Here is a 26,274-nt window from a genome sequence, read left to right as displayed (position 1 = left end):
TTTCGCTGACCTGATTCACCACTGCTTTATGCCAGTGTTATGCTAATATAGCTCCACTGAAATCAGAGGCATTAGAATGATCCTTTTTGTCCTTTCTCAATTCCATTAATTTAAGAGAGTAACTCTTCTGTTCCTTAGCTTCTGCTCGAACCCTTGTGTTCCACTGTTCAAGATACTGCAGCTTCTCTTTACTAAGGAAAGCGGAATGAATTATATATATCATGACCGTAAAGGACCTTTTGAGGTTCAGGAAAGTTGTACCATTCAGTCACAGCCCTCTAGTCAGCTCAGCGTAATAAAATATTATTACAGATATCAAAAAGGCATTTGACTTGGTTGAGTGGATTACTCTACCTCTGGAGGCTGGAAAATCTGGATTTGGGCCAAGGTTTAGGAAATTAGGAGAGCTTCCTAATTTTTATGAACATCCTTCTGCCAAAATAAAAATGACTGTTTCTCTCAGAGACAGCTTCAAACTTAAGGGAATAGACAGGATTATTGTTTGTTCTTATTATTTGTGCTAGTCATTAGGATGCCAGTTCAGGAAAGAATTCCTTTTCAGGATAACACTTAAACATGTGCTCAACTTTAATCTCATAACTGAGATTTAGGCACAAGATTAAAGTTAGACATGCTTAATTGCTGTCCTGAATAGGAATGAACTTAAGCACATAGAATTATAGGACTGGAAAGGACCTCAAGAAATCTTCTACTCCAGTGCATTGTGTTAAAGGCAGGACTAAGTAGTATCTAGACCACTCATGACAGGTGTTTGTCTAACCTGCTCTTAAAAACCTTCAGTGACAGATTCCATGACCTCCTTATGCAATTGGTCCCAGTGCTTAACTACCCTGACAGTTAGGAAGTTTTTCCTAATGTCCAACCTAAGCCGCCCTTGCTGCAATTTAAGCCCATTGCTTGTCCTATCCTCAGAGGTTAAAGAGAACAATTTTTCTCCCTCCTCCACAACCTTTTATGTACTTGAAAAATTTTATCATGTCCCCCCTCAGTCTTCTCTTCTCCAGACTAAACAAACCCATTTTTTTCAATCTTCCCTCATAGGTCATGTTTTCTAGACCTTTAATCATTTTTGTTGTTCTTCCCTGGACTCTCCAACTACATTCCCTCCAAGATGCGTGCCTGGGCAGCTGCATAGGAAGGAACATAGGGTCGTGCACCTAATCAGTGGAGCTGCGCAGGTTTGGCTCCACTAAATAGGTGCCTCCTGGACCCTAGAAAGGATGTGGAAGGTGAGGTGGTGGGGGAAATAGGGGATAGTGGAGGTTGGTGGGATCAGGTATAGGTGGGGATTAAGTTTGGGGCATCCTTCCCAGCCCTAGCTGGTCTGCGTGTGGCAGCCAGGGAGAGATGCAACCCTCTCCCAGCCCCAGTTGCTGCTTCTCCACAGCCCCAGCTGTGCTGAGGAGGCAGGGAGAGAGGAGAGTCAGCCCCAGTTTTTCACCCCAAAACCCCCATTCCCTGGCTCTACCCTAGAGCCAACATCCCCTCACCCCAACCCTCTGCCTCAGCCCTGAGCCCCTCATCTCCAACCCCTTCCCAGAGCCTGTGCCCCCAGCCAGAGTCCTCACCCCCCTGCACCCCAAGCCCAATCTGCTGCCCTAGCCCTGAGCCTGCACCCCGAGTCAGAGCTCTCACCCCCCACACCTCAATCCTCTGCCCCAGCCCTGAGCCTCCTCCCACACTTTGAACCTCTCAGCCCCATCCCCGCCAAATGACCTCCCACACATCACCTCCACAGGGGTGCACATAACAAAATTAATTCCACACATGAGTGGTAAAAATTAGAGGGGACACTGTTCTCCAATTTATCCACATCTTTCCTGAAATGTGGCGCCCAGCTGAGGCCTAATCAGCGTGGAGTAGAATAGAATAATTACTTCATGTGTCTTGTTTACAACAATCCTGCTAATACATCCCAGAATGATATTTGCTGTTTTTTGTAGCAGTGTTACACTGTTGACTAGTGTTCCTTCTAATTTTCCCCCATCACCATCAGACAAATTGCCTCCATATTGGTGCACATAACAAAATTAATGGAGTGGGGCTCAGGGTAGGGCAGAGGGCTAGGGTGTGGGAGGATATGGGCTCTGGCTGGGAGTGAGGGCTCTGGGGATGAGGGGCTTGGGGTGTGGGAGGGGGCTCAGGGCTGAGGCAGAGAGTTGGGGTGTGAGTGAGGGCTTCAGGGTGGGGCTGGGGCTGAGGGGATCAGGGTGCCAGAGGGGGCTCAGGGATGGGGCAGAGGGTTGAGGTGCGGGGAGGGGTCGTGAAGGGCTGGGGGTGCAGGCTCATGGATGGAGTTTGGGGTGCAGGCAGGTTGACCCGGGGCTGGGGCGAGAGGACTCCCCCCAGCCCTCTCCCTGCTGGCAGCAGCAAACTCTGGGGTAGGAGCACTTCTCTCCCCGCTTGCTGCACACCTCAACTTGCTCCCCTCCCTTGTTCCCGCCCACCTCCTCTCTCCTCTCCAGACCCCTGCTGTGCCCCTTTATAGCCTGCTGTGTGGCCACCAAGTTCAGAAGGAACTTAGCTGTTGACTCATATTTAGCTTGTGATCCATTATGATCCTCAGATCCCTTTCCGCAGTACTCCTTCCTAGGCAGTCATTTCCCATTTTGTATGTATGCAACTCATTTTTCATATCCAAGTGGAGTACTTTGCATTTGCTTTATTGAATTTCATCCTATTTACTTCAGACCATTTCTGCAGTGTGTCCAGATCATTTTAAATTTTAATCTTATCCTCCAAAGCACTTGCAACCCCTCCGAGCTTGGTCTGCAAACTGTATAAGTGTACTTTCTATGCCATTTTCTAAATCATTGCCATTATCGAAATCCTCTAATCACCATGAAGATATTGAACAGAACTGGACCCAGAATGGATCCCTGAGGCCCCTCACTTATGTCCTTCCAGCTTGACTGTGAAGTAGTGATAACTACTCCATGGGAACAACTTTCCAACCAGTTATGCACCCATCGTATAGTAGCTCCATATAGATTGTATTTCCCTAGTTTTGTTTATGAGAAGGTCATGCCAGACACTCAAAACCCTTATAAAAGCCATACTCCATTATCTTTCCAGGTACTGAAGTTAAGCTGACAAGGTTCTCCTTATTCTGCTTTTTATAACTTGGCACTGTGTTTGTCCTTTTCCAGACTGGAATCTCTCCTGTCTTCCATGACTTTTCAAAGATAGTCGCTAATGGCTCAGTCAGCAACTTGAATATTCTAGGATGTATTTAATCAGCTCCTGATGACTTGAAGACATCTAACTTGTTTAAGTAATTCTTAACTTGTTCTTTCCTTATTTTAGCCTCTGATCCTATGTCATTTTCACTGGCATTTATTGTTAGATGTCCAGTTGCTACTAAACTATTTGGTGAAAACTGAAACGAAAAAGATATTCAGCACTTCTGCCATTTCCACATTTTCCGTTATTGTTTTCTTCTCTCATTAGTAATGGGCCTACCCTGTCCTTGGTCTTCCTCTTGCTTCTAATGTATTTGTATTTTCTTCTTAAATATTTTCCTGAATTGAGGCCTAAGCATCATACTGACAACAGGAAGACAAGTGCATATATCTTCGGTATTTAACTGAATGGAAAGATCCACTCATACAGGTTTTATTCTTCACTCTTGAAAGTCAGTGGAAGTTTTGCCAGTATGTAATAAAATATTAAGCCTATGTCTGCAGTTTATGCAGCTGACTTATTATTGTACACAAGCCAGAGACTATAATAACAGATTAGAGAATTATAGTGAAGTCATAAACTAGAAAATAAATCTCCAGAAATCTGTGGAGCTTCCAGTTTAATAGAGAGACTCACATATAAGATAAGCTAAATAGTATTTTCCTTTTGCATTATGCAGGTGGCAAATGCTTGTATCTTGGAGTGTATATTCCACCTTCTATTGGCCATATTTATAGGGTAAATTTCATACTATTAATCTCCAAGATCAAAACAGAAGCCCAGATTTGGGATAAAATTTACCTAAATTGCTGTAGAACCTGCATTCAGTTAAACTGTTTGTCAAGGTTTTTTTAACTGATACATATTACAATCCTGCCTGCATTTTTAAAGAAATAAACTGCATTTATGTTAAAATACTTTGGGCATTTAATCCCCCTAGATTGAAATTCCACACATACTAAATTTAAAGATCTAGAATAGTGATTTTGAGCACCTCGACTTTCATTGTACCATGCTTGCTTATTGAAAGTACTTGCTAATTGGTCCACAATACTTCTAGCCAGTTGTAGAGGGGGATGGAGGTCATGCTGTTTGAGACCTGTTATATTAATTTGGATGGACTATATGTGCCAGAGATGTTAACATAACCGAGTCACTGTCCAATATTAAACACAAGGTTCAGGGTTTGGTGTACAGAGATCTCAGTCTGCCTAGGACCACGACAAACATACGATCAACATCTTTTTAACCTTTCATTAAAAATCCAATAAAGAAGGAAAAACAATTAAAATTTGAAATACAGGGTATTTCGTAAGGCTTTCATTTTATCAAAATCCTTTGTTCCTGTTCCCTTTAGCTAGAGTTTTTAGAAGGAAAACCCCCTTGTCTGAAAGTCTCTTCAATGGTATTCAGTACCGGAATAACTGTCCTTTTTGAGGAAAAAAGAAAAGAGGTAGTTGAGATGGGCTGGAGCTGTGGTGGTTGCTATTGTTAAAGTCTGATCCCATTTCATCCCAGGTGGTGGTTGGGATTCAGCCAGAGCCAGCAGAGGTGATGTTGTTCTGGGGCCTCTCTCTGGCCTGATCAGATCAGGATAAGCTTGACAAAGGCATGGGGTCCTATGAGATGGTGGGAGTGGCAGCCATGATAGTAAAACTTGCTCCAGTAGGCATTTTTTCTCCCAAACTCTTTCTTTAAGGACTCCAAAAGGATGTGGTAGACAGACCAGCTCATTCTCTCATTATTTTGTCCACCAATTAGGCCTACTTGCCAACACACCAATTTTGTTTCACTGATTTCTGTTTCCATGCTTTTCTTAATTCCTAAGCATGAGCGTAACACAGTCCTTGAGTTATATAAGTAGGCCTTTTGGGTTGGAATAATTCAGCCTTTCTGTGTCTTTTTTGTACCTTTTCCCCTCACCATTTGTTGTTATAGGTTACATCTTATGTGACATCTTACAAGTTTACCCTCACTTTTTACAGTTGAATGCATAATTAGAGTAAATGTGCAGGCCCAGTTATCACAACATACCTCCTTAACTCCAAGGCTATCATGGTACTTCACGCATCAGAGAAACCTATACTGTCAACTGGTTATTCAAGAAGGGCCTAATTCTGCATTGTTGAGTTCAATGGGAACTTTGTCATTGATTTTAATGGGCACAGAATCAGACATCTAGTTATCAACATGAAAGATCAGATTCACTGGTTCATTAACATGTATTTTTAAAATACTGCAAACTTAAAGCTGGCTTTTCTGGCTGTATGAGGATTCTCCTGGAGTGGGGGAATTCTTGAGTTGCATATGACTGCCTTGAAAGCTCTTATGTCACATCCCTTCCAGGCAGGGGTGAAAGTAACTTAAAGGACTTACCGATACGCCAGAGTCCTGAATGGGGGCATGATTTCAACCCGAAGAGGCGGGACCTTTCAAAATTTAAAGGCCCTGAGGCTACAGCTGTGGGGCTCAAGCCACGGTGGATCTCTGGGCCCTTTAAATCACCACAGGAGCCTGGCTGCCGGAGCTCTGGTGGCGCTTTAAAGGGCCCGGGGATCCCCGAAGCGACCAGAGCACCAGGCCTTTCAAATCCCTGCCCAAGCCCAGCTGCCAGAGCTCCAGCAGTGATTTAAAGGGCCCATGGCTCCCCGCAGTGGCAGGAGCATTGGGCTGTTTAAATCCCTGCCTGAGCCCAGCTGCTTGAGCTCTGGCAGCACTTTAAAGGGCCTGGGGCTCCCCACAGTGACTGGAGCCCTGGGCCCTTTAAATCACTGCCGTGGAAGCCGGTCCAGTCCGGCACAGCATACTGGCTCTTGCCGGTACGCCGGAGCAAACTGGCTTACTTTCACCTCTGCTTCCAGGGCCCCATTCTAGGAAGCATGGCTGGTTTTAGGTATAGGAATTGGACAGGATCCCTTTAAATAATTTGGGTGCTGTCTGGTGGGCCTCTCTGTCTTCTTTTGCAGAAGCCACCAGAACTTAACAGAATAGCAGGGTATATATGGAGGTAGGTCTTGTATGTTTGTACATAGTTGAGCAATATGGTTATTTGAAAACCAAGTGTGTCCATGTAGTTTTCTAATATTAATGTTGTGTAGAGAGCATAGACACAACTATTGAGAAAAAAGGCCAGGGAGCTGCTATGTCCACCTGATTCTTGGCTATTTTAACAGGAAGCCAGGGTAAGTGAGAGCAGCCTAATGTTTAACCTCACCTTCTCCCATCTCGTTCTCTAGTCTTGCAACTAAAAACCAAGGAAATTCCCAAACAAAAAACTTTGATACAGTTACACATGTCACTAGTTATCAATCAAATTAATAGAAGGCTATTACAATGTTATAGTTATAAAATAATAGTTTAAAAGTCAGGAAATTCATAGTTACAGTTCCCCAGCCAATGATTACTTTCACCCTTTCCAGCTATCATATTAACAAACCACCATTTCTCACCTACAATTCCAATAGCAACCACACGTGCAGGGACCATACTATATATAAAGACAGAATTTGAGACATCTCAATTTCCTGAGTATCGGAGTTAGCTGTTTTGAATTTATAGATCATGGACACAGATCTATAAACTCAACCCGACATATGGGCAACCTAGCCAAAAAGAGATGATCTTCTTTTCAGGGATGAATGTGTTCTTCATAGCTGCTGTCTAAAATTCCCACCCAGAAGAGGTTTCACTCATTGGCAATGGAATCAATGTGAGATATATTTTTATTGGGGTAGTCTGATTGAGTTGAAAATGGCATGATGCTATGGACAGTAGCCATCCTCTCTCCCAACCTATAGAGCCCAATTGTCATGTTGTACCTGCACAGGGACTTTCATCAGATTAGGGAAAGTGGTTACAATATAGTGGGGTAAGTATTCCTCCTGATTCAACACACTTTAGGCCAGATTTTCCTGACCTGTGCACTCTTCACTTACAGGAGTTAATTGCATGGGATTATATCAGACTTGAATTAAAGACAATCTTGAAACAGTTGGTACTTGTCACCTCTCTTTAAATTAGCTTTTTAGAGATGCATCTATTATAATATTGACAACATATAAAGCCCCTGCCTTCCTATTTTTCCTTTATTTCAGAAATATGTAGTTTGCATCAGGGAGGTAAACTTCATACAATTACAGAGGCAATGAAAGGGAATTTTTTTTTCATTTTTGTATAATTCCTGACTGGGAAATGCTTGGTAGTATTGCTGTTGCCCTTAAATCATAAGAACTAGCTGAGACAAAGAGATCAAGCAGGAGTTCATAATAAGCATTGGCAACTTATCCCATCTTATTTGGGACATGGCGACAGGGTCATCGACTTAATGAAGCTAAAAAACATATTTTTAGATTGGACAGTACCTAACTTGCAGAATGTCTCAATATAGATAAAAGTATTTCAGTACACCTGCTGGAAGGTGTATGAGCATAAAAACCTACATTGTGATCTGTGCCATAGTCCAATAGGCTGGAGAGTGTTCTCTAGTGGTGATAGATCCTTCTGTCCCTATCCCCACCTTCCCACCCCTCCCTGTATCACTTTCCCAGCTGGTATTTCTCCCGCAACCCCTTTGTGGCTTATGTCGCACTTGACCTGATCCCTGCCCCGGTCAACCCCTTGCTCCTATATTTCTCCCTCTACTCGACTCCTGCCCTCCTCAATCCCCAGTTCCTGCCACTGCCCGTCTCCCTCCACCCTTTCTCCTGATCCTGTTATTATTTCCCTCTCCTAGTCTCCTATTCTCCCATCAGTCCTGAGTTCCTGCCCTTGTCACCCCATCTATTCCTCATCCCGTGTCATTTGAGTCAGGTAGTTTCCTTCTTCACCTCTGCATTGCCTGGGAACCATCAGAAGAATCATTGAGAGCTGAGGAGAGAGTCTCCGTGCTCCGTTGATGTCTGATGCCACAGTGGGCCCTGGCAGCTGAGAGGAGCATTTGCTTAGTTTTATTCAGCCTTTGTTGCCCTGGGATGGAGCATGCTTAGTTACTCTAGCACATGTACAGTCTGGTTGGCATGTAGGAGCTGTGATGGAATGGAGCATACTGAATGCATGAAGGCACGTCAGAGAGATTACAAGCTTCAACATATTTCTACAGAGCATATGCAATGGAGATATTTCAGAGGATTATAACTCGGCCAGATTTGCACAGATTTTCACAGAGAAAGCAAAACACAAATCCCTGACACTGAGGACACCCTCTCCCAAACTTCAAGTCCTTTTTCCAAAGCCTAAAAGTACTAGAGATGTTCAGAACAGTTGGAACAATTTTTTTTTAACATGCACAAAAGATGTATATTTCTTTAATCTCCTTCCCTCAAATGGCTGAAACATGTTAGCTGGTACTTCCTCTCCCCTCTGCCCCCACCCCCGACTTCCAAAAAAAAAAAAAAAGAAAGAAATCAGCCTGAGGCATGGAAAATTTCAGCCTGAACAGTTTGTTTGGGAAAGAAATTAGTAACTGAAAACAGGATCTCATAATGGAAAGTGTTGGGCAACCTGAACTATGTGCTTTGTTAACTGCATCATCTATAATGAAGTCACTCTGGATTTTACATTGTAACATATCAGAAGCTGACCAACTGTTTTATACTGTTTGGGTCACACTTTTAGTTTCACAGTATATCAAGCCCAACATTTTCAAATTTGGGAATTGAGATCTATATTTAGGTATTTAAATAAAATTGACCTGGTTTATCAGAAATGCTGAGCACACACAAATCCCATTGATTTAATTAGGAATATAACTTTTAGCATCCAAGCGTGATCATTTCCAGCTAATAAAAATCTAGAAGAACTCTAGTCATTGGACATCCTCCTTTTTGTTTCTACAGTCGAATTGGATGGACTGTACAAGTTGCTATGCAACCTATCAGGCTAGATTCTTTGCTGTTTCCAATTTATGCTAAGTGTAGCAGAGCATAGGAGCTTTCAGGAAGCTACATATCTTAAGTTCATATATGTACTTAAGTACATACATCTTAGTGCCTCACAATCTTTAATATGTGCTAGGAGAGTAATATTTTCATTTTACTGATGGGGAACGGAGAGACTAAGTGACATGCCCACAGCCACACAAAGATGTCTGTTGTGGAGTACAGAATTGTCCTCTCCACAACTTCCTTTCTGTCACAGTCAACATCACCACCGTAGCCTGGGAGTCATCTTTGACTCCTTTTATGTGCCCTACACATGTTCTGTCATTTCTTCCCCCACAACGTCTCTAAGATCTGCTTTTTCTCTGTTTCTCTCATCTGGACATTTTCTCCTTTCTTGATTGCTATAAACTTTTGTCCCCCTAACATCCAGTGTCCTATTTCAGTCATAAAACCCTGCTGCTACCAGGATCATCTTCATGCCTGCCATGCATGTCTCTTTCACTGCATCACATTCAAGCTTTGTGTTACTGTCTTCAAATCCCTGCATAATTCTGCCTCACCCTACTTATCTGGTCTCATCCCATTCCTCCACCCCCACCCACCCACCTGCTACTCTGAACCAATTATATCAGCCTAATTTACTTGGCAGTTGGCTTCTTACACAAATGTCCCTAGGCCTTCTTCCCTGTTTATTGGCTGTTCTCCCTGAGCTCATACAAAAGGTCCATACCTCTTAGCATTCAAGCCTCTCCTGAAGCTCCATCTCTGCTGGTCTGTTCAGAATGGTGAAAAGGTAGCATAGAGGCACCATTGCTTCCTCCTCGGCTATGGTGTGGGTGAACACTTGTTATCTATGATCAGCTCCAAGAAAAGTTTACAACTCTTCGTTAAAATATATGGATCGGGTCTGCATCAATCACAAAGGAGAGTTAAAGCTGCTTTCAGCAGGTAGCTGTGAATGCGCCCAGAGCAGGGGAAGCTCTGGGTGGCATATAACTGGTTTTGCATATAACCCATTTCTCATCCGCTGTATAGTGGATATTCCAGGTGAAGATATGTCAGATAACAGAGAAAGCAGAATCAGAGCATGCTGATCTCTATTTGTCTTAGGGAAGAGTTCCTAGGGGAGCACTGCAGCTGGTGTGTATAATTTATTTTAGAGGTGATTTGAACCCTGATCACTCCCAGGATCGTGGAAGATGAAAAGATAGCTTAGAGTCATTCCACCCTCAGCTGTGCTGATTATGAGCGCAGAACAGCTGAGGATCTAAGCTTATATATGTATTAATTAATAATTGTTGGTGGTGGTCCAAATTCATCCCTGGGACAACTCCATTGAAGTCAACGATCTTATACCACTTCAGGGTACATTCTCTTTAAGTTCCAGCATGATATGGTGTATAAATTTCAGGCTTCAATGGTTGCCAAACACATTTTCTATATTAACGTATTGCAGCGCAAAGATGTGTTGTTGTTTATTGTTTATCTTGGTTCATGTGTCTGATAGCTGGTTGGTCACCAAGGAGATTTTAGCAGGCCTTTGGGGGAAATGGATTTGTTGCATCATATAAATCTTCTCACACAATTATTCATATGGAAAAAGATTCTACATAATAATTACTGAGCATAGTGTGAAGGGTTGGATCACAGAAACACCCTTGGGAACTGCCAACTGATGTGCCAAGACTACTTCTACCTCTGCTTTCCTTGCCAGCCTGGGAATCCAGCACCCTGTCTTGTTGAGCCAGACACTTCCATCTGCTCCAACACAGACCCAGGGTCTGAACCATGTGCCCCAAAGCTGCAGACTTAACTGAAAGCAACTTACAGAAGTATTCCTGTCTTTAACACTTAGATGCCCAACTCCCAGTGGGGTCTAAACCCCAAATAAATCCATAAATTGTTCACCCCCTATAACACTGATAGAGAAATATGCACAGCTGTTTGTCTCCCTAGGTATTAATACATACACTGAGTTAATTAATAAGTAAAAAGTGATTTTATTAAATACAGAAAGTAGGATTTAAGTGGTTCCAAGTAGTAATAGACAGAACAAAGTGAATTACCAAGTAAAATAAAAAAGCACACAAATCTAAGCTTAATACAGTAATAAAACTGAATACAGATAAAATCTCACCCTCAGAGATGTTTCAGTAAGTTTCTTTCACAGACTGGACACCTTCCTAGTCTGGGCACAATCGTTTCCTCTGGTACAGCCCATGTTCCAGCTCAGGTGGTAGCTAAGGAATTTCTCATGATGGCTCCTCCCTTTTCTCTGTTCCACCCACTTATATATCTTTTGCATAAGACAGGAATCCTTTGTCTCCCTGGAGTCCTCCTCCCCCCCCCCTTCTCAATGGAACAGCACCAGGTTAAAGGTGGTTTCCAGTTCAGGTGACATGATCACATGTCACTTTAAGACTTCATTACCCACTTGCCAGCACACATGTATATAGAGAGACTCACAAGTAAAACAGAGCCATCTACAGACAATTGTCCTGGTTGATGGGAGCCATCAAGATTCCAAACCACCATTAATGGCTCACACTTTGCATAATTACAATAGGCCCTCAGAGTTATATTTTATATTTCTAGTTTCAGATACAAGAGTGATACATTTGTACAAATAGGATGACCACACTCAGTAGATTATAAGCTTTGTAATGATATTTTACAAGAGACCTTTTGCATGGAGCATATTCCAGTTATATTATATTCATACTCATCAGTATACTTTCATAAAATTATATAGAGTGCAACGTCACACATAGTTATACTTTTTCTGAATGAGAACAGTGGAACAATTCATGAATCTTCACTTCTGGTATCAGGCAGAGACTTTGTCCTTCTTGTAGAATTGATATTGAACAGCAAGGCTATCAAAATGTATGTGATCTTCTTTATTATTATTTGAAAATATTTAAAGGGCAAGTAGTCTAAATGCCAGATATATGGAAGGAAAGGTGTTAATCTTCAGATACTGCAGCTACTTATGATACATGAAAAGATATTCTCCTTCTCTAGTGTATGAATGTTTGACTATAGACAAATGATTAATTTTAGTTTCTGTTCACTGGATCCAATAGTAATCTTATGGTTATGTACATAGCAAACTGTGTTGTGTCTTTGGGAGGAGCCTCACAGGGTGGTGAGTCAAATACCCAGGCATACATAAGCTAAACTGTAAAACAGTGAAATCTTCCAGATACACCCTATTTGAAATGCTTTGATATTCTGAAGGTATGGGTGATGCAGAATAAAATAACACATTTATAACGGCCCAAATCCTGGTCCATTCTCATCACAATCTGCACCACATTGACAAAGCTGCAGTTGTATACACTCAAGTGGATTTTGAGTATTGGAAGCGAGGCTTTTTTATCCACTTGCTGTTTGCCACCTCGACAACTATCAGTGTCGGAACTGTCACAAATTTATTGAGTCTCATAATATTTTGTGATGGTCTGAAAGCCCTAATTCTTGAAGACGTGATTATGTGAGAATATCAGGACTTTTAAAATATATATATATATATGTTTCTAGGCCTCATGGCTTCTTAGCCTTTTTGCTAAGAGCAAGCCTAGATTGTAGCCCTCATGGTAGCAGAGAAAAGTTTGAAAAAATGAACTTAGGATACCCTAAAGGCCAATAAAATGAACTCATTAAAAAAAAATAATAAACCACCTCATGATTTTTAAGCCAAACTCATGATGTTTCGAGGCCTGGCTCATTAATTTTGAATGTTTCCATTTGGCAATACTGAGCTATATATTTAGGGAATTGAGGAATGACCTTATAGCATGCAGGGCTTACCGATTGCACACAGGGTGAGACTGGGGGATCTTCTTCAGCTGGTTGAGGTTTGGGGAGCCTGCATGGGCTGTATAGCCCAAAACCAACTCTCCTTTTAATTTCAGACTTTTAGTGGACGGGGGTCCAATCCTGCTGCCCTTTCAAAGGTAGAGGCAGCCAGTGAAAAATATGGCATATCAGGATATCTAGCAGGATTTATACCTAATATTAGAACTGTTTGAAAATAGTTTATTTTTTTCCTGTGGAAAACGTAGACTTTTCAGAAAAAAATAACATTTTTGGCTCCAAAATGAAACGTTGATTTGGAACTATCACATGATGCCATTGGGAGTTGTAGTTCGTGTGTTTCATGCCCGTATTCTCCTTCATGAGCTGACCTCTCAGATTGGACTACATCTCCCATGATGCACCAAGGCTGGCTCTATCATGTTGTGGAGCTACCACAGTGCATCAAGGGAGATGTATTCCAGCCAGGTTGTGGGTAGCTGTGATAGACAGCTGCTTCCTCAAATCAGGGAAGGGGAGGAGCTGCCCTCTGCCATTAAAGAGGAGGGAGGTCTGTGTGCTCTCCCCACTTCCTCGCATTAATCCATCATTTCTGCCCTTTCCCACTATGGTGAGGTTGATATATAAATATTAATATTGCATTATTTCAATATGAGCTGTTTTTCCAGGCACTTTTGCCTCATAAAAGTTCAGCTATGTCTGCTCAATGTGCATGTCTTATTCCTCCTTGTGTACATCAATACAAAATCACTTATTTTCCCAGTCCTCCCAACACACATCTACCTTATTAATCTCTCCAGTTTACATATCACACTTCTGAAGCAGTGAAAAATGTGACATATTTGCCCTATCCGCATTAATTCCTGGAGGAGTCCCTTCCCTCAGTACCTTTTAAATACTGTACCTTTGTAGTAAGGAGGGATTGGGAGTCTGCCTGTTAAAGATTATGTGCTGCCATGGAAGCAGAGAGAGCCAGGAAATCTCATATAAGGCCTGGGTATCTGTTCAAGTGCTTTGCAAGCTAAGGGTCTTGAAATGTGTGTAGGATTGGAAAGCCACATCCATGCCCTGTCCTTTGGCTGCCAAACTGCTCTCATTGGTGGAAATGATGGAGCAAGAACCCTGCTGTTTCAAGACTTTAGAGTTTTCCTCTTAATTGTGATTGCTCATGGCTTTTTACATCGGGGATTGGGGGCAATGATCTGGCCATTTTATTTTCTGAGATATGTTGTGTTGCTCAGGGTGGAGCTGCTTTGCTATTTTCACAACTGTAATTGCCTGGTGGGTTTCCTCTTAATGGAAATAAAACCTATTTTTTCAAAAAGCACTATGGTTCCATCCATGGGAATGTCATGTAAACTGCCAAAGTGGCCACTACTGCCATGCTATTTCTCTGTATCAAATAGAAAATCCAGAGGAAAATTAGAGAGAGAGTCCGGAGTTACCAAAACTGTCTCAGGAGCAAAACTGAATGTCTTTTTGCAAACAGGTGGCATGTTTGCATTCTAATGGCTATTTTTGGCTAAATTCCAGCATGACTAGGATTGAAATGTTGATCTAATGGACATGTGAGCTGCATTTAAAAAAAATGCATTTGGATTTTTAAAAATAACAATTGTATTAAGTGGACCCAAATACTCTGAGTGGGCTTAAAGCAGGGAGACGGAATGTTACCAAAGTGGGCAATGAAGACACTGAACTGAAGCAATTAAAGGCAGAAAAGTAGAGGGTCTGAGGGGAGAATTAAAATAATCAGATCCTTGGGAGGAAAAACTAATAGTCACAGAACATTTAAAGAACTCCATTAGTATCAATTTAGGAAGCCAACTGAAGGCTAGCAACAATATAGCTAGAATTGTGAAAAGTCGCAGTTGTATAAATAGTATTAAGAATGAATAAAACAGCTGTAAACTGTACATATTTTTGCGCCTCTAGAGAGCACTGTTGCATTCCCCCACCCCATCTGTGGTCATCAGCCAGCGTCTCACAAGGAAGAACAGCAAAATGTTGGCAAGTTTGATTTTTACACCAGGAACAATGCATCATTGACAGGTTTTTCTACAATGCCATTAAGCTTTGTTATAGCCGCAGAACCAGGTATTTATTGTCCTAACTAATGGTGCCAAGGTCTTGTCCAGGTGTTGGCAACCTTTCAGAAGTGATGTGCCGTGTCTTCATTTATTCACTCTAATTTAAGGTTTTGTGTGCCCGTAATACATTTTAACGTTTTTAGAAGGTCTCTTTCTATGTCTATAATATACAACTAAACTATTGTTGTATGTAAAGTAAATAAGGTTTTTAAAATGTTTAAGAAGATTAATTTAAAATTAAATTAAAATGCAGAGTCCCCTGGACTGGTGGCCAGGACCCAGGCAGTGTGAATGCCACTGAAAATCAGCTCACGTGCCATAGATTGCCTACCCCTGGTCTAGTCTACTCCAAGATTTGTTTTATGTTCTATTACTTTGATATTTTAAAGGGTACAAGTTTGTCCAGTTTTTTTAGAACATCTAGTTTTTGTGTACTTACTGAATAAGAAATATGTCCTTGTCTGTGTAGGTTGTTCGGGTATCTTTCTTCATGAACATACTTCTGAATGCATCTACATGTCCTTTTGGAGTTAAGGTTAAGTAGCCATTTGGTCTGTGACTAACATGCAGATCTTATAAACTCCACAGTAGTTAGTGGACCATTTTCATAAACTCCATGGCAAGAACTCCTGCAAAGTTTATGATGTCTGCATGGATTTTTATTTTTAAAATGAGAAACCTTATTGATTTTAAAGAAATGGTACAAAATTATACATATAAATAACGTAAATTATAAATGGGCAACAAACAAAGAAAAACAATAAGGAAGTTCTGCACCTCCACCCTAGCAAACTCATGTACCTTCCATTTGCACATCTATCATTTTCTTTAGATAAAAGATTGATTCTTCTGATATCACATGAAATTCTTGATTTTTGGTCATTAATTATAGGAAGAGCTGGTATTGCTGGCTATAGTTCAGGTTTCCCAATACTTTCTAATATAAGATCCTGTTTGCAGTTGCTCATAACTTCCAGACTTTAACTGCTAGGTCTGAAATTTTCCATGCTGGGTGTCTGCTTTAATTCTGGCATTTCCTAACATTTTAGTGCTTGACTTTGCTGCTTTGACATTCTGTTAATGTTTAATGGATCTAATACTCTAAAGAAGATGCTTATATGAAACAATATTTGCAATGGTAACATCCAAGCCCAGATTCTAGTTCCCGCCACAATGCTTATATGCCGCTCTAGCAGCATAAAGGTGCTGCAATAGACCAAGAGAGAATTCCTCTGCCACGGGAGCAGCATAGAGCTAACACAAGCAGCCCTATGCTTCCTATCCTTATACTCCCTGATGAAGGGCATATGCCGGAGGTAAGGCTGAGTGAGGATGTATTTGTAGTGTGCCTTCTTATGGCAGTTGTGGGTAGGCTGTTAGGGTAGGTCTACATTATGCTGGGGGCCAATGGCCACATCTCTTCCTGAGCTGTTCCTTCTGTGCAGTGTCTGAATTGACACAGCAAATAATTTTCACCTTCAAAGGATCATGCTTTTCACCCAGCAAATAGCAAAAACAATCTATTTTAAAATGCATTCTAGTCTCATGAATAGGGTGACCAGATGTCCTGATTTTATTGGAACAGTCCTGATTTTTGGGTCATCTTCTTATATAGGCTCCTATTACCTCCCACCCCCGTCCTGATTTTTCACACTTGCTATCTGGTCGCCCTATTCATGAAGCAGTGAGAAATAAAGCAACAGATACAGCTCTAACACAGCAGGCAGCCTATGGTTCCAACTATTTTCATTACATTGTTAATGTTTGACCAAAATGTTCTGTTAGTAATATGCTGCCAAAAATTAAGTGACAAATTACTTCCTTGACTCCCACACTGCTAGGACGAATCATTGTCCACTAGGCGACATTTCAATGCAAGTTTGCAGGACATCAAAACCTTTGCTGTCTGATTTGAAATGGTGAGAGCTGAATTTTAGACTCACCCTAGCACAGTTTAATATAATCTTTAATATTTGAACATTTTTTTATCATCAGAGCAAACATTTAGTGCTCATCTCCACCTCTTTTTGATAAGCTGCAGTGCACAGGTAGGATGAAATAGTCGAAGCAATATCGCCTTATGTTTTCAAACTTGCGTTTATCTTTGGAAATTTGAAGTAACAAATTCAGCGGAATAGTGGTGTTTTCTATTAATTTAGGGATAAATTGTGTAATTACAGTCTCCTTTGTGTAAGGAGTTATGCCCAGTTGTGCCATCATAGAAGAACTGGAAGGGAATTATGTCTCAGAGAAGTAGAACTCCTGGTGGCACAAAGCTGTTGGGTCTTGTCACCCAGTATACAGTGGGCCCTAAGAAAATATTGCCATATTTCAACACCTCAACTATTCCCAGCTGTTAGGAGTGGTTCTTGGGGCTGTGAGCAACCATGTGCAATTTTAAGTACCTATCAGAATATTGGCAAGACAAGCCACAATCTCCCAAAAGCTACTTCATGGCAAGAGTATTTGAGAAGGAGATGTTGTATAAATTTAGATGGAATGTATGGGCTAAAGGTATTAACAAAACACAGTCACAATGTTAAACAAGGTCTGGGGGTTGGTATATAGAGACCTCAGCCTGCTTTGTATCATGGCAAAAACGCCATTAAACATCATTTCAACCTTTTTATTTAAGATCCAGAAAAGAAGGAAACACAGTTAAAGCATTTGAAATGCAGGGTATTAAGTAAGGCTTTCATTTTAATAACACGCCTTGTTCCCTTTCCCTTTAGCTGAGGAGAGTTTTTAGAAGGAAAAACTCCTGGTTTGACAGTCTCATAGATAGTAACAAAGATGTAATACTGTCCTTTCTGAGAAAAAGAGAAGTTAGTTCAGATGGGCTGGAGCTGCTGCTGTTGCCAAAGCCTGTTCCTGTTTCACCCTAAGTGGTGTTTGGGATTCAGCTAGAGCTGGTAGAGGTGGTGATGTCATCTTCATCCCTCTCTCTGGCCTGGTCTGGTCAGGGCATTCCTCAGAAACCGGATGAAGGCCTGGGGTTCTAGAAGATGGTGGGGGTGGCAGCCATGGTAGAGAAGCTTGATCCAGTAGCTATTTTTCTCCCAAAGTCTATTTAAGGACCCAAAAAGGGAATATGGGAAGAAGAGCCCATCCCCTCAGGCCTACTTTCCTAGACCTCAATGTTGATTCATTGTTTTCTGGTTCCAGACATTTCTTGTTTACCAGGCATGACCTTAACACAGTCCCTGAGTTATATCAGAAGGCCTTTTTGTTTGGACTAATTCAGCCTTTCTGTCTCCCTTTCATATCTGTCACCATCAACATTTGTTGTTATCGGTTATTGCGACGTCTTAAGAACTTTCATGTACTTTTACAGTTGAGCTCACAATTAAGGTATATTTGTAGGCCAAGTTATCGCAACAGAAGAGAACTACCCAGTTGCTTCCCTGAAGTAATGGAATGGGATGTGTGTGGGTCAGCCAGTCTCTCCCTGAAGAGAGAGGATAAATTGGAGACTTTGGGAATGATACTGACAGGTTACTGTACTTTCCCCAGGAATATGGCTGTAGGTGCGGGAGAGGGAATTTCAGACAGGGGAAATAACACCCATGCAGGTCAATCTTAAACAAAGAACCCTGGCAATTCTTTGCATAAAACATAGGGAGTTCCACGTTTGTACCAGGCAAGTTTCTTCTGGTTTCAAGTTTTGTTCCTCAAGCTTTGCAGAGAAAGAGTCACATGTCTGCTGCATAGTATTCATTCAGATTATATTTAAAACAGCCCTTAAAAATGGCCCAGCACAATCATTTAACAGTATGTATCCAAATTCACTGACTATTATGCACTATTCAGACTGAAAAATAATTGTAATCCACAGAGGATGCCAAAGCATGTCACGAAAGACCCGGCCAAGTGTCTTGGCCACAGCACTGCACTGAGGAGAAACCTGGGTTCACCAGCACACACAGATTTCTTCCCAGTATTGGTGGATTTCAATCATGCTGTGGAAGCGAGTGGTATGGGACATTAGGGAGGATAAAACTTGCTTTCTATTTACCACTTACAATTAGTCAGACTCTGAGTTACTATCAGAGAAGGCTCCTGCCTTCCACTCTGCAAGTCTGAGGAGTAACACCACGTACTGGTAACTGTCAGGAAAATAGAGGATAAATTGAATTCAGCTCATTTTAATTTGATCTATGGTTAGATTTGCCAAAAGGCTTAACAGCCAACAGCTCCCGCTAAGAAAACTTGAGCTGCTGGGAGCTGAGCTCTTTTAAAAATAGCATCTTTCATACAAAGCGTCTTTAAAGCTTTCAGAGAGAAGAACTGAAGCAGTAAATTTGCATCCTTGAGGATCAGTTCTTGACTGTTAGTATTTGGAGTAGTCTCATTGTTTAACATACTTTTGGCCTCTACCATGTCTCTACCAGCCATTACTGCATATTATGAGATGTGGATGTGTACCCCATCATTGACAGTTCCCAGAGGCACTGGATGGAGATGGACAGAATGATTCTGAGGATGGTAGGGAACTGCATGTAGGGGTGGCAACTCTTCCACCCTGCAATGGGAGTGCAATGTATAGCCGCCATGAAGGCAAACGCACTGTGTCCGTCAATGCTCTGTTTAGGGTTTTGTTGTGCTGGTGACACCAAAACCAATCAGGAAGCACAAGGTCTGGGATTCTGACTGCTCCCTGTGTAGAAGTATAAGTATGGGGGAGGGCTCTCTGCCTTGTGCACTCATGAGAGAGAAGAGAAAATATTTTCCTGAAACATACTCATATTAGGGAACTCTGTGGGGATTCTTATTCATTGGGCTGCAAAGGAAGGAAACAGCAAGCACTGCATGTTCACATCTTCCCCTGAGATTTCAAGACTCTCTGGATCACATTTTTTAAAAAAAAAAGTAAGTTGTACTTTGGGACACCTCCATTTTTGGGTGTCCAACATATCATGTATAATTTGGCGCAGCCAAAATTAGCAACCATTTTTTAGAATTTGGCCTATGATGTTTGTTCACCTAGCTGCAGAATGAGTGCAGCTCTCAGCTGTTGCTGCTGCTAAGTATGGAATTATACAAGAAAATAAAAAGTCAATTAACTACAAAGTCCATTCTGGCTTCTATACACCACCCCGATGGCACAGAGAGGTATGAAAGAATAGCAAAGGGCTAGGAGAGAATTCTTCCAGAGTGGCTGGTATAAATGGCCCTATGCTACTCCCTCTTGTAGGCTGTGGAGTGAGGAGTGTGCCAGAGGCAGGGCTGCAGGGTTGTCAGGGTGCAGACATAGCCAATGCTGGCTAAATTTTATAATTTCCATCCCATGGGAAATTCCAAGATTTTGAAATTCGATTTCATATTGAATTGGGACAAAAAGGTCAATCTTTGAATTTTTCATGAAATGAAATATGCCAAAAACGTATCATTTTGACCTTATCAAAACTGTTTGTTTCAATTAGATTGTAATAAAACATTGTGAACATTTCAATTAAATACATTTTTCTTATTAAATGTTTCCATTTAGTTGAAAAATTAGAGGGAAACTCTTCCATCATAAAATTTTTGGCTAGTTCCAGGCATAGCATTCAGCAGTGCAGCTGATGGAAGGCTGCCATAAATTAGAGCAGTCAGAGTTGGGGCCATTTTGGGCCCCTGTTGCAGCACAGAATCTGGGCTGTGAAAAAGGTGGGCTTAAAGCCATCGTTGCGGTCTACTCCTCCCTGGGCTGTGCCTCTCAATTTAAAAATCACAACAAAGTGAGTACTACAAGACTGGGTAACTCAGCTGAGCTGCATTCAGACACAGGCTCCTTTGACATAAATGATTAAATGTAAAGCATAGTTATTTGTGCTGCTTTGTCTGATTGCTCTTGAAAACAAAATTTATGTTGTTTCTGTTTCAGTGTTTCTTTTTAAGTGGGTAGCTTAAGTTACCTCTAGATGTCTTATCATCCTTTCCAGGTACAGTACTTTACATCGCCTTTGCTCTGTTTGTGCTCAGAGCCAAGTACTAAAATGCCTTCTAATGAATCACTATTAATGAGTAGTGTCTCAAGGAGCCATTTGAAGTTATGCATCACCACAATAACTACAAAGAGAAAGTGCCCCAAGGAAAGCAAAGCCAGAAAAGTTTTACATTTTATAATTTGTTTGCCTCTAAATATAAAACCGAAGGGTTTGTTAGAAGGAACCTAGCTCGCCCTGTTCCTAGATGGCTGAGTTACAGAGGCGCTCCGCATTGAAATGGGATGTTCTGGCCTTTTGCAGAGGTTTCCTGCTGCTAGGAACATTTTGGCTTTTCAGTGAATGAGTAAGAAGAGACAAATGAGACCCATCAAAAGTTCTAGGAAAGAACAGCAAGAAAAAAAGTGGCATTTCTTTTAGCAAGGGTGTTTTGCAGAGAAAATAGTTTGAGGGGCCACCCAGCAACCTGATTCTTCACAATGGCTTGGCCAGACATCTTCCTACCACCTCCTGTGTCCTCCTTCCCTTGGACTGTCAGCTGTACAGATAAAATAAACGTGAGGTACAGTATTTTAGAATTACATGCAAAATAGTCCATGCATTCCCACCCTTCCTGGTGTTCTTCAGAAGTATTTCGAGACCCAAGCAGTGGGAAGAACAGGAAGTTGGGATACTTGGTGGCTCCATTAGGGGGATCCCTTTCTTACAAAATGACATGTCCAATCTTTCCATTCTACATCTCCTGCTTTTGGTTTCGGAACAATCTTCTTCTGATTTCTGCTCAGTTGGATATGGACAGAAGGCTGCACCAAGAACCAAACGAAAATCAGAAAGGCCCAAATTTTAGTCCTATCTTAGTTTTTGGGAGCTTTGCCATTCTGTATTTGGTGGAATTCTTTACATTTGGTTCTAAATAAATATATATTTATTTATATATTTATAAATAAATAAATAAATAAGCTGTAAATTTTGATAGTGTAGCAGAGTGAGAGATTTTCTCAGGAAGGAGCTGTTTGCCCCCGGAATTTGTGTGATCCTTAGGATGAGGCCAGGCCGCAGCAAAGGGTGAAATTCACCCACATGCAGAAGACCATCCCACAGCTCAAGCACCACTTAAGTCGTAATGGTGCTTACATGGGCTTCGGTTAGTGCATCAGCCTCTCACAGGCACTGGCCTTTGAACAGAGATATATGCCACCCAAAGTTTGCAGACTACCAAGTTACATTCAGAGGAAGAGAACAGATGTTTAATTCAGGATAAAAGTAATGATGCCACTCCCGGCAACCATCACCCAATGGCTTACTCCAGAGACACAACAGAATTACCTGATGTGGTTTGGGGAGAGTCAAAACTAGAGGTGAGGAAGTAAATAGCAACTCCAATTATTTAGCCACTAATATAGAGCAGCTAGTCAACCACATTAATAAGCATCCAAGAATATTCAAATTGTCAGCAAAGAAATGTTTCTTTTCCTTACTTTTGCTGCCTCTCTGACTGCTGGCATTCTTGGTGACTCGAGAAGCTGCTGGGCACAGCCAACACCTGTGTTTTTGTAAAATATTGTTTTAAAACCACCACATCTTCAACTATAAGTGCATGTCTAGGACTTACAGTTTGTGGCGCTAAGGCTTGCAGCAAATCCTTTAAAGCAAGAATATTCTACCATTCACCATTTTTTCACTCAAAATGTTGGATTTGTGTGACTGGCTGTTAGAGAGATGTAATAAAATATTAAAGGATGAATAAATAAAATACTTCATGTGTAGTAATGGGATACCCCTCCCTGATTAGCTGGCTGTATATGTCTCTGTGTGTATTTGAATTACAACAATAAATATTAACTTTCCCAAACTGCCCTTTCAGCTACTTACTTGGCTGATTTTTTTTTTTTTTTTTGGTAGGTGTCCTGGAAAGGACTCTGAAGATCAGCGATGCCGTCAGTAGATAGGGATAGGTTCAGTAACAACAGGAAGGAATGAAGAAGTATCAGACAGTCTTACAAGGGAGCTATTTTGGAAGTATTGAGGAGATTCCTACAGTGAGCAGAGGGGAAGTGATTGGAATCTAGGGACTGATCTTCCATTGTGTTGTACCTTGTGTTTTCATTTACATCTGTGCTAAGAGGGTGCACGCTGCTACCATTCTGATTTGATAGTGTTGTTATGCTTACTTTGCACTCATTTTACACAGGTGTAAAGCAGTGGAAAATCAGGTACTGTAAGAAGAGAAACAACTTACCAGGATGTTGAAGGGATTATGGAGACATTAGAGTGTGGCTTAGGACAGGATAATCTAATTGCGCGTAAGTACTTCTGGAGAAATATCAGAGAGAGACTCAAGGGAAAGTTGTCTTCACTGGAAGTGGGGAGGAATGAGGAATATTAGGTAAGGAGCAACGTTCAGTAGGAAGGGATTACATACAAACAGTCTCAGATTTTTCTGGATACCGAAGTACAATGTTACGAAGAGTGTTTAGTGTGGCCATACAAATAAGGTTTTGTCAGGAAATATTGTTCCTGTGCTGACGTGCTGAGCCCTGTTACGGTCACCTCAACTAGATTGGTTTCTCAGAAACTGAGTCATTTGACATGCTTTCAAAATGTATTCCAACCAGGCCCTTAGGGTCAGGGCTGGCTCCAGGCCCCTGCATGCCAAGCGCGTGCTTGGGGCGGCATGTCGCAGGGGGCGCTCTGCTGGTTGCTGGGAGGGCGGCAGATGGCTCCGGTGGACTTCCCACAGGCATGCCTGTGGAGGGTCCGCTGGTCCCGCGGCTCTGGTGGAGCATCCGCAGGCACGCCTGCAGGAGGTCCACCGGAGCCGTGGGACCAGTGGACCCTCCACAGGGATGCCTGCGGGAGGTCCACCAGAGCCGTGGGACCAGCAGACCCTTCGCAGCCATGTCTGTGGGAGATCCACCGGAGCTGCGGAACTGGCGAGCGGCAGAGCGCCCCCGTGGCGTGCCACCGTGCTTGGGGCGGCGAAATGGCTAGAGCCAGCCCTGCTTAGGGTGAGGGATGGGTTCAGTGCGTTAGCAGAGGGATCATGACAGGATTAAGGAGTCTCTTCTTGTAAGGGATGGGCTCAGAGGAATCAGGGAGGGTGCACTTTGGGACTTTTATGTGGAGAGAACATAGTTTTATATAAAGAGTTTGAAAGTGTGATATGTCAATAATATTTACAACATGATGCTGTATGGCCGAAACAATGAGAGAGTCTTGAATCTGAAACAGTGTTCAGATTCTGCTCAAACCTGTTTCAGGAGAGTAGATGAAAGCTTCAAACAACCATAATATCGAGTGCGGAACAGTTATGAAATACTATGTGTATTTTTCTACCTCTCAGAGGGCTGGACTTCATGACTTCTCAATGTCTTTTCCAACCCTACAGTTCTATGAATCTATGAAAACTAGAAAACTATTATTTTCATATGGGAAAGTTGATGTCAGGCAGAAATATCCCATTTACCACTTGAGGGAAGTACTGTTCCAGCAAATGCTATTGGAAATGAACTTAGGCCTGCTCTTGGGGACTGAAACATCACAAAATTGCCACCATTACCACACTGTGGTTAATTGCACTGTTGCAAATTGAGAGAAAGTTCTGAAGACCAATTAGTATTATCTTTTCATTATTTAAACGGCAATAGTCTCTTGATTTAATTGCACCATTTTCATTTCTTATGTCACCACTTCATACTGACAGGCAGTGAGACATCCAGTAAGTTTTATGGGGTGAGGAAGCAAATGTTTTATAGTGAAAGTAAAAAGCTCTTATGGAATGGAAAGAGATCCCTTAAATGGGTTGTATATCATCAAGATTTTACTAAATTAGTTAAAGGGCCCAATTCTGCCATGCCTCTGCATCCAGAACTCCCACTGAAGTCAATGGGAGCTCCACAAATAGAACGGGAGCTCCACAATTGAAGGTTTTCGCAGGATCTTATAAAGTTTCTGACTAAAATATAGAGGTAGGTGACATTTGTTTTTTAATGGAACTCATAGGTAAATGGCTGTAAAAATTTTAGATTCATTTAGGAAGATATAGGGGGACCTGTTATTCTTACACTGGAATACCTCACTGTAATTGAATTTTGTTGGGTGATGTAATCACATATTTTAAAAAATCTCCATCTTTATTAATTTCCAAGGTTGAATATAATCTTAGCAAATGGGCACACAAAAGCTGCTTCTGCTGTTATGTATTATCTGATTATTCACACGTTTATAAAGTGTTTATGTGGCATTACCACTGATGTATATTAATAAATACCTGCAGACTACCAACAACATTGCTTAGTGTGCTGCTCATTCAGTATGACTCACTTCTGCACATAGGGCCTGAGTCAAAGCCCACTGAAGTCAATGGTTTCTATACATTCCAATGGGCTTTGGATCAGGCCGTGATTTAGAGTTGGTGATACTGACTGTAAAATTGATTTTCGTCCTGAGCATACAGCAGCTGCAGTAAAAACAGCTTATAAATAGATAGATAGATATAGATACATAATAAACATAAACAGTTGCACAGTTGGGTCCTGATACTGAAAATGCCTATGGACTTGCTGAATTTTTTCTACAATGAGTAGCCCCACTGATTTCAATGGGACTACTCACAACAGTAAAATTAAGCATGTGTGTAAGCATTTGCAAGATCAGGGCCAAAGATTGCTCTGAGTTAGATCAAGAACTGAGAGAGCCTAAACATACCTGATAAAGCCAATTTAGTTTTCAAGCGTAAAGCCAGCAAAATCAATAGGCATATGGTTTGGAATTTATTGATTTCAGATTTTCTTTTAAAAAATGAATTATGCTTTGTTCCTGATGCGCTTTCTGTGTAGTGCTCTTCTTGAAGGTAAGGATTTTTGTGTAGTAGTGGGGTGTTTATAGCAGGGAAAGAAATAGCACATCTAACAGGTCTATTATATCTCTGACTTCTAAAATTTATGAGAAAAGGGGAATTGGTAATGAAGCTCCCAGGAATTGGAGAGAATAATTGCTTTATTATGGGGTGGGAGGAGGGGGATAAATCAGTGGACCAGCACTCAGGTGAGCTAGGTTCTGTTCCTGGTCTGCTGCATGACCTTGGGCAAGTCATTCACTGCTTTGCGCCTCAGTTTGCACAGCTGTAAAATGGGGAAAGCACTTTGAGAGCGATGAAAGAAAAGCGCTACGTAAGCGCTATCTCATTATTTATTATCTCAGGGATGGTGGTCTGCTGAACAGCTCAGTACAGTGCTATATTCAGTGTAGACAGTATGTGTTGTGATCTCTACTAAAAAAGCCAGGTAATACCTACTGTCAGAATGAGGCTTGTTTGCCATATGTATTCTGAAAGTTCCTTTGAATGATTCCACA

The 26,274-nt window shown here is 41.6% G+C and overlaps 1 protein-coding gene across 1 annotated transcript in view; it reads left to right on the top strand.

Annotated features, from left to right (window-relative positions):
- ANO2 (anoctamin 2) overlaps window positions 1-26,274 on the top strand; it is a 308,905-nt gene that overhangs the window by 167,182 nt on the left and 115,449 nt on the right. The window contains exon 16 of the mRNA XM_030538784.1: window positions 11,779-11,787. Within this exon, the coding sequence (XP_030394644.1) occupies window positions 11,779-11,787 (9 nt within the window). The remainder of the gene's footprint in view (window positions 1-11,778; window positions 11,788-26,274) is intronic.

The sequence above is a fragment of the Gopherus evgoodei genome, chromosome 1 (genome assembly GCF_007399415.2).
Source record: "Gopherus evgoodei ecotype Sinaloan lineage chromosome 1, rGopEvg1_v1.p, whole genome shotgun sequence".
Taxonomy (NCBI): Eukaryota; Metazoa; Chordata; order Testudines; family Testudinidae; genus Gopherus; species Gopherus evgoodei.
The sequence above is the reverse complement of the archived record's forward strand: the minus strand, read 5'-3'. Positions and strand labels throughout refer to the sequence as shown.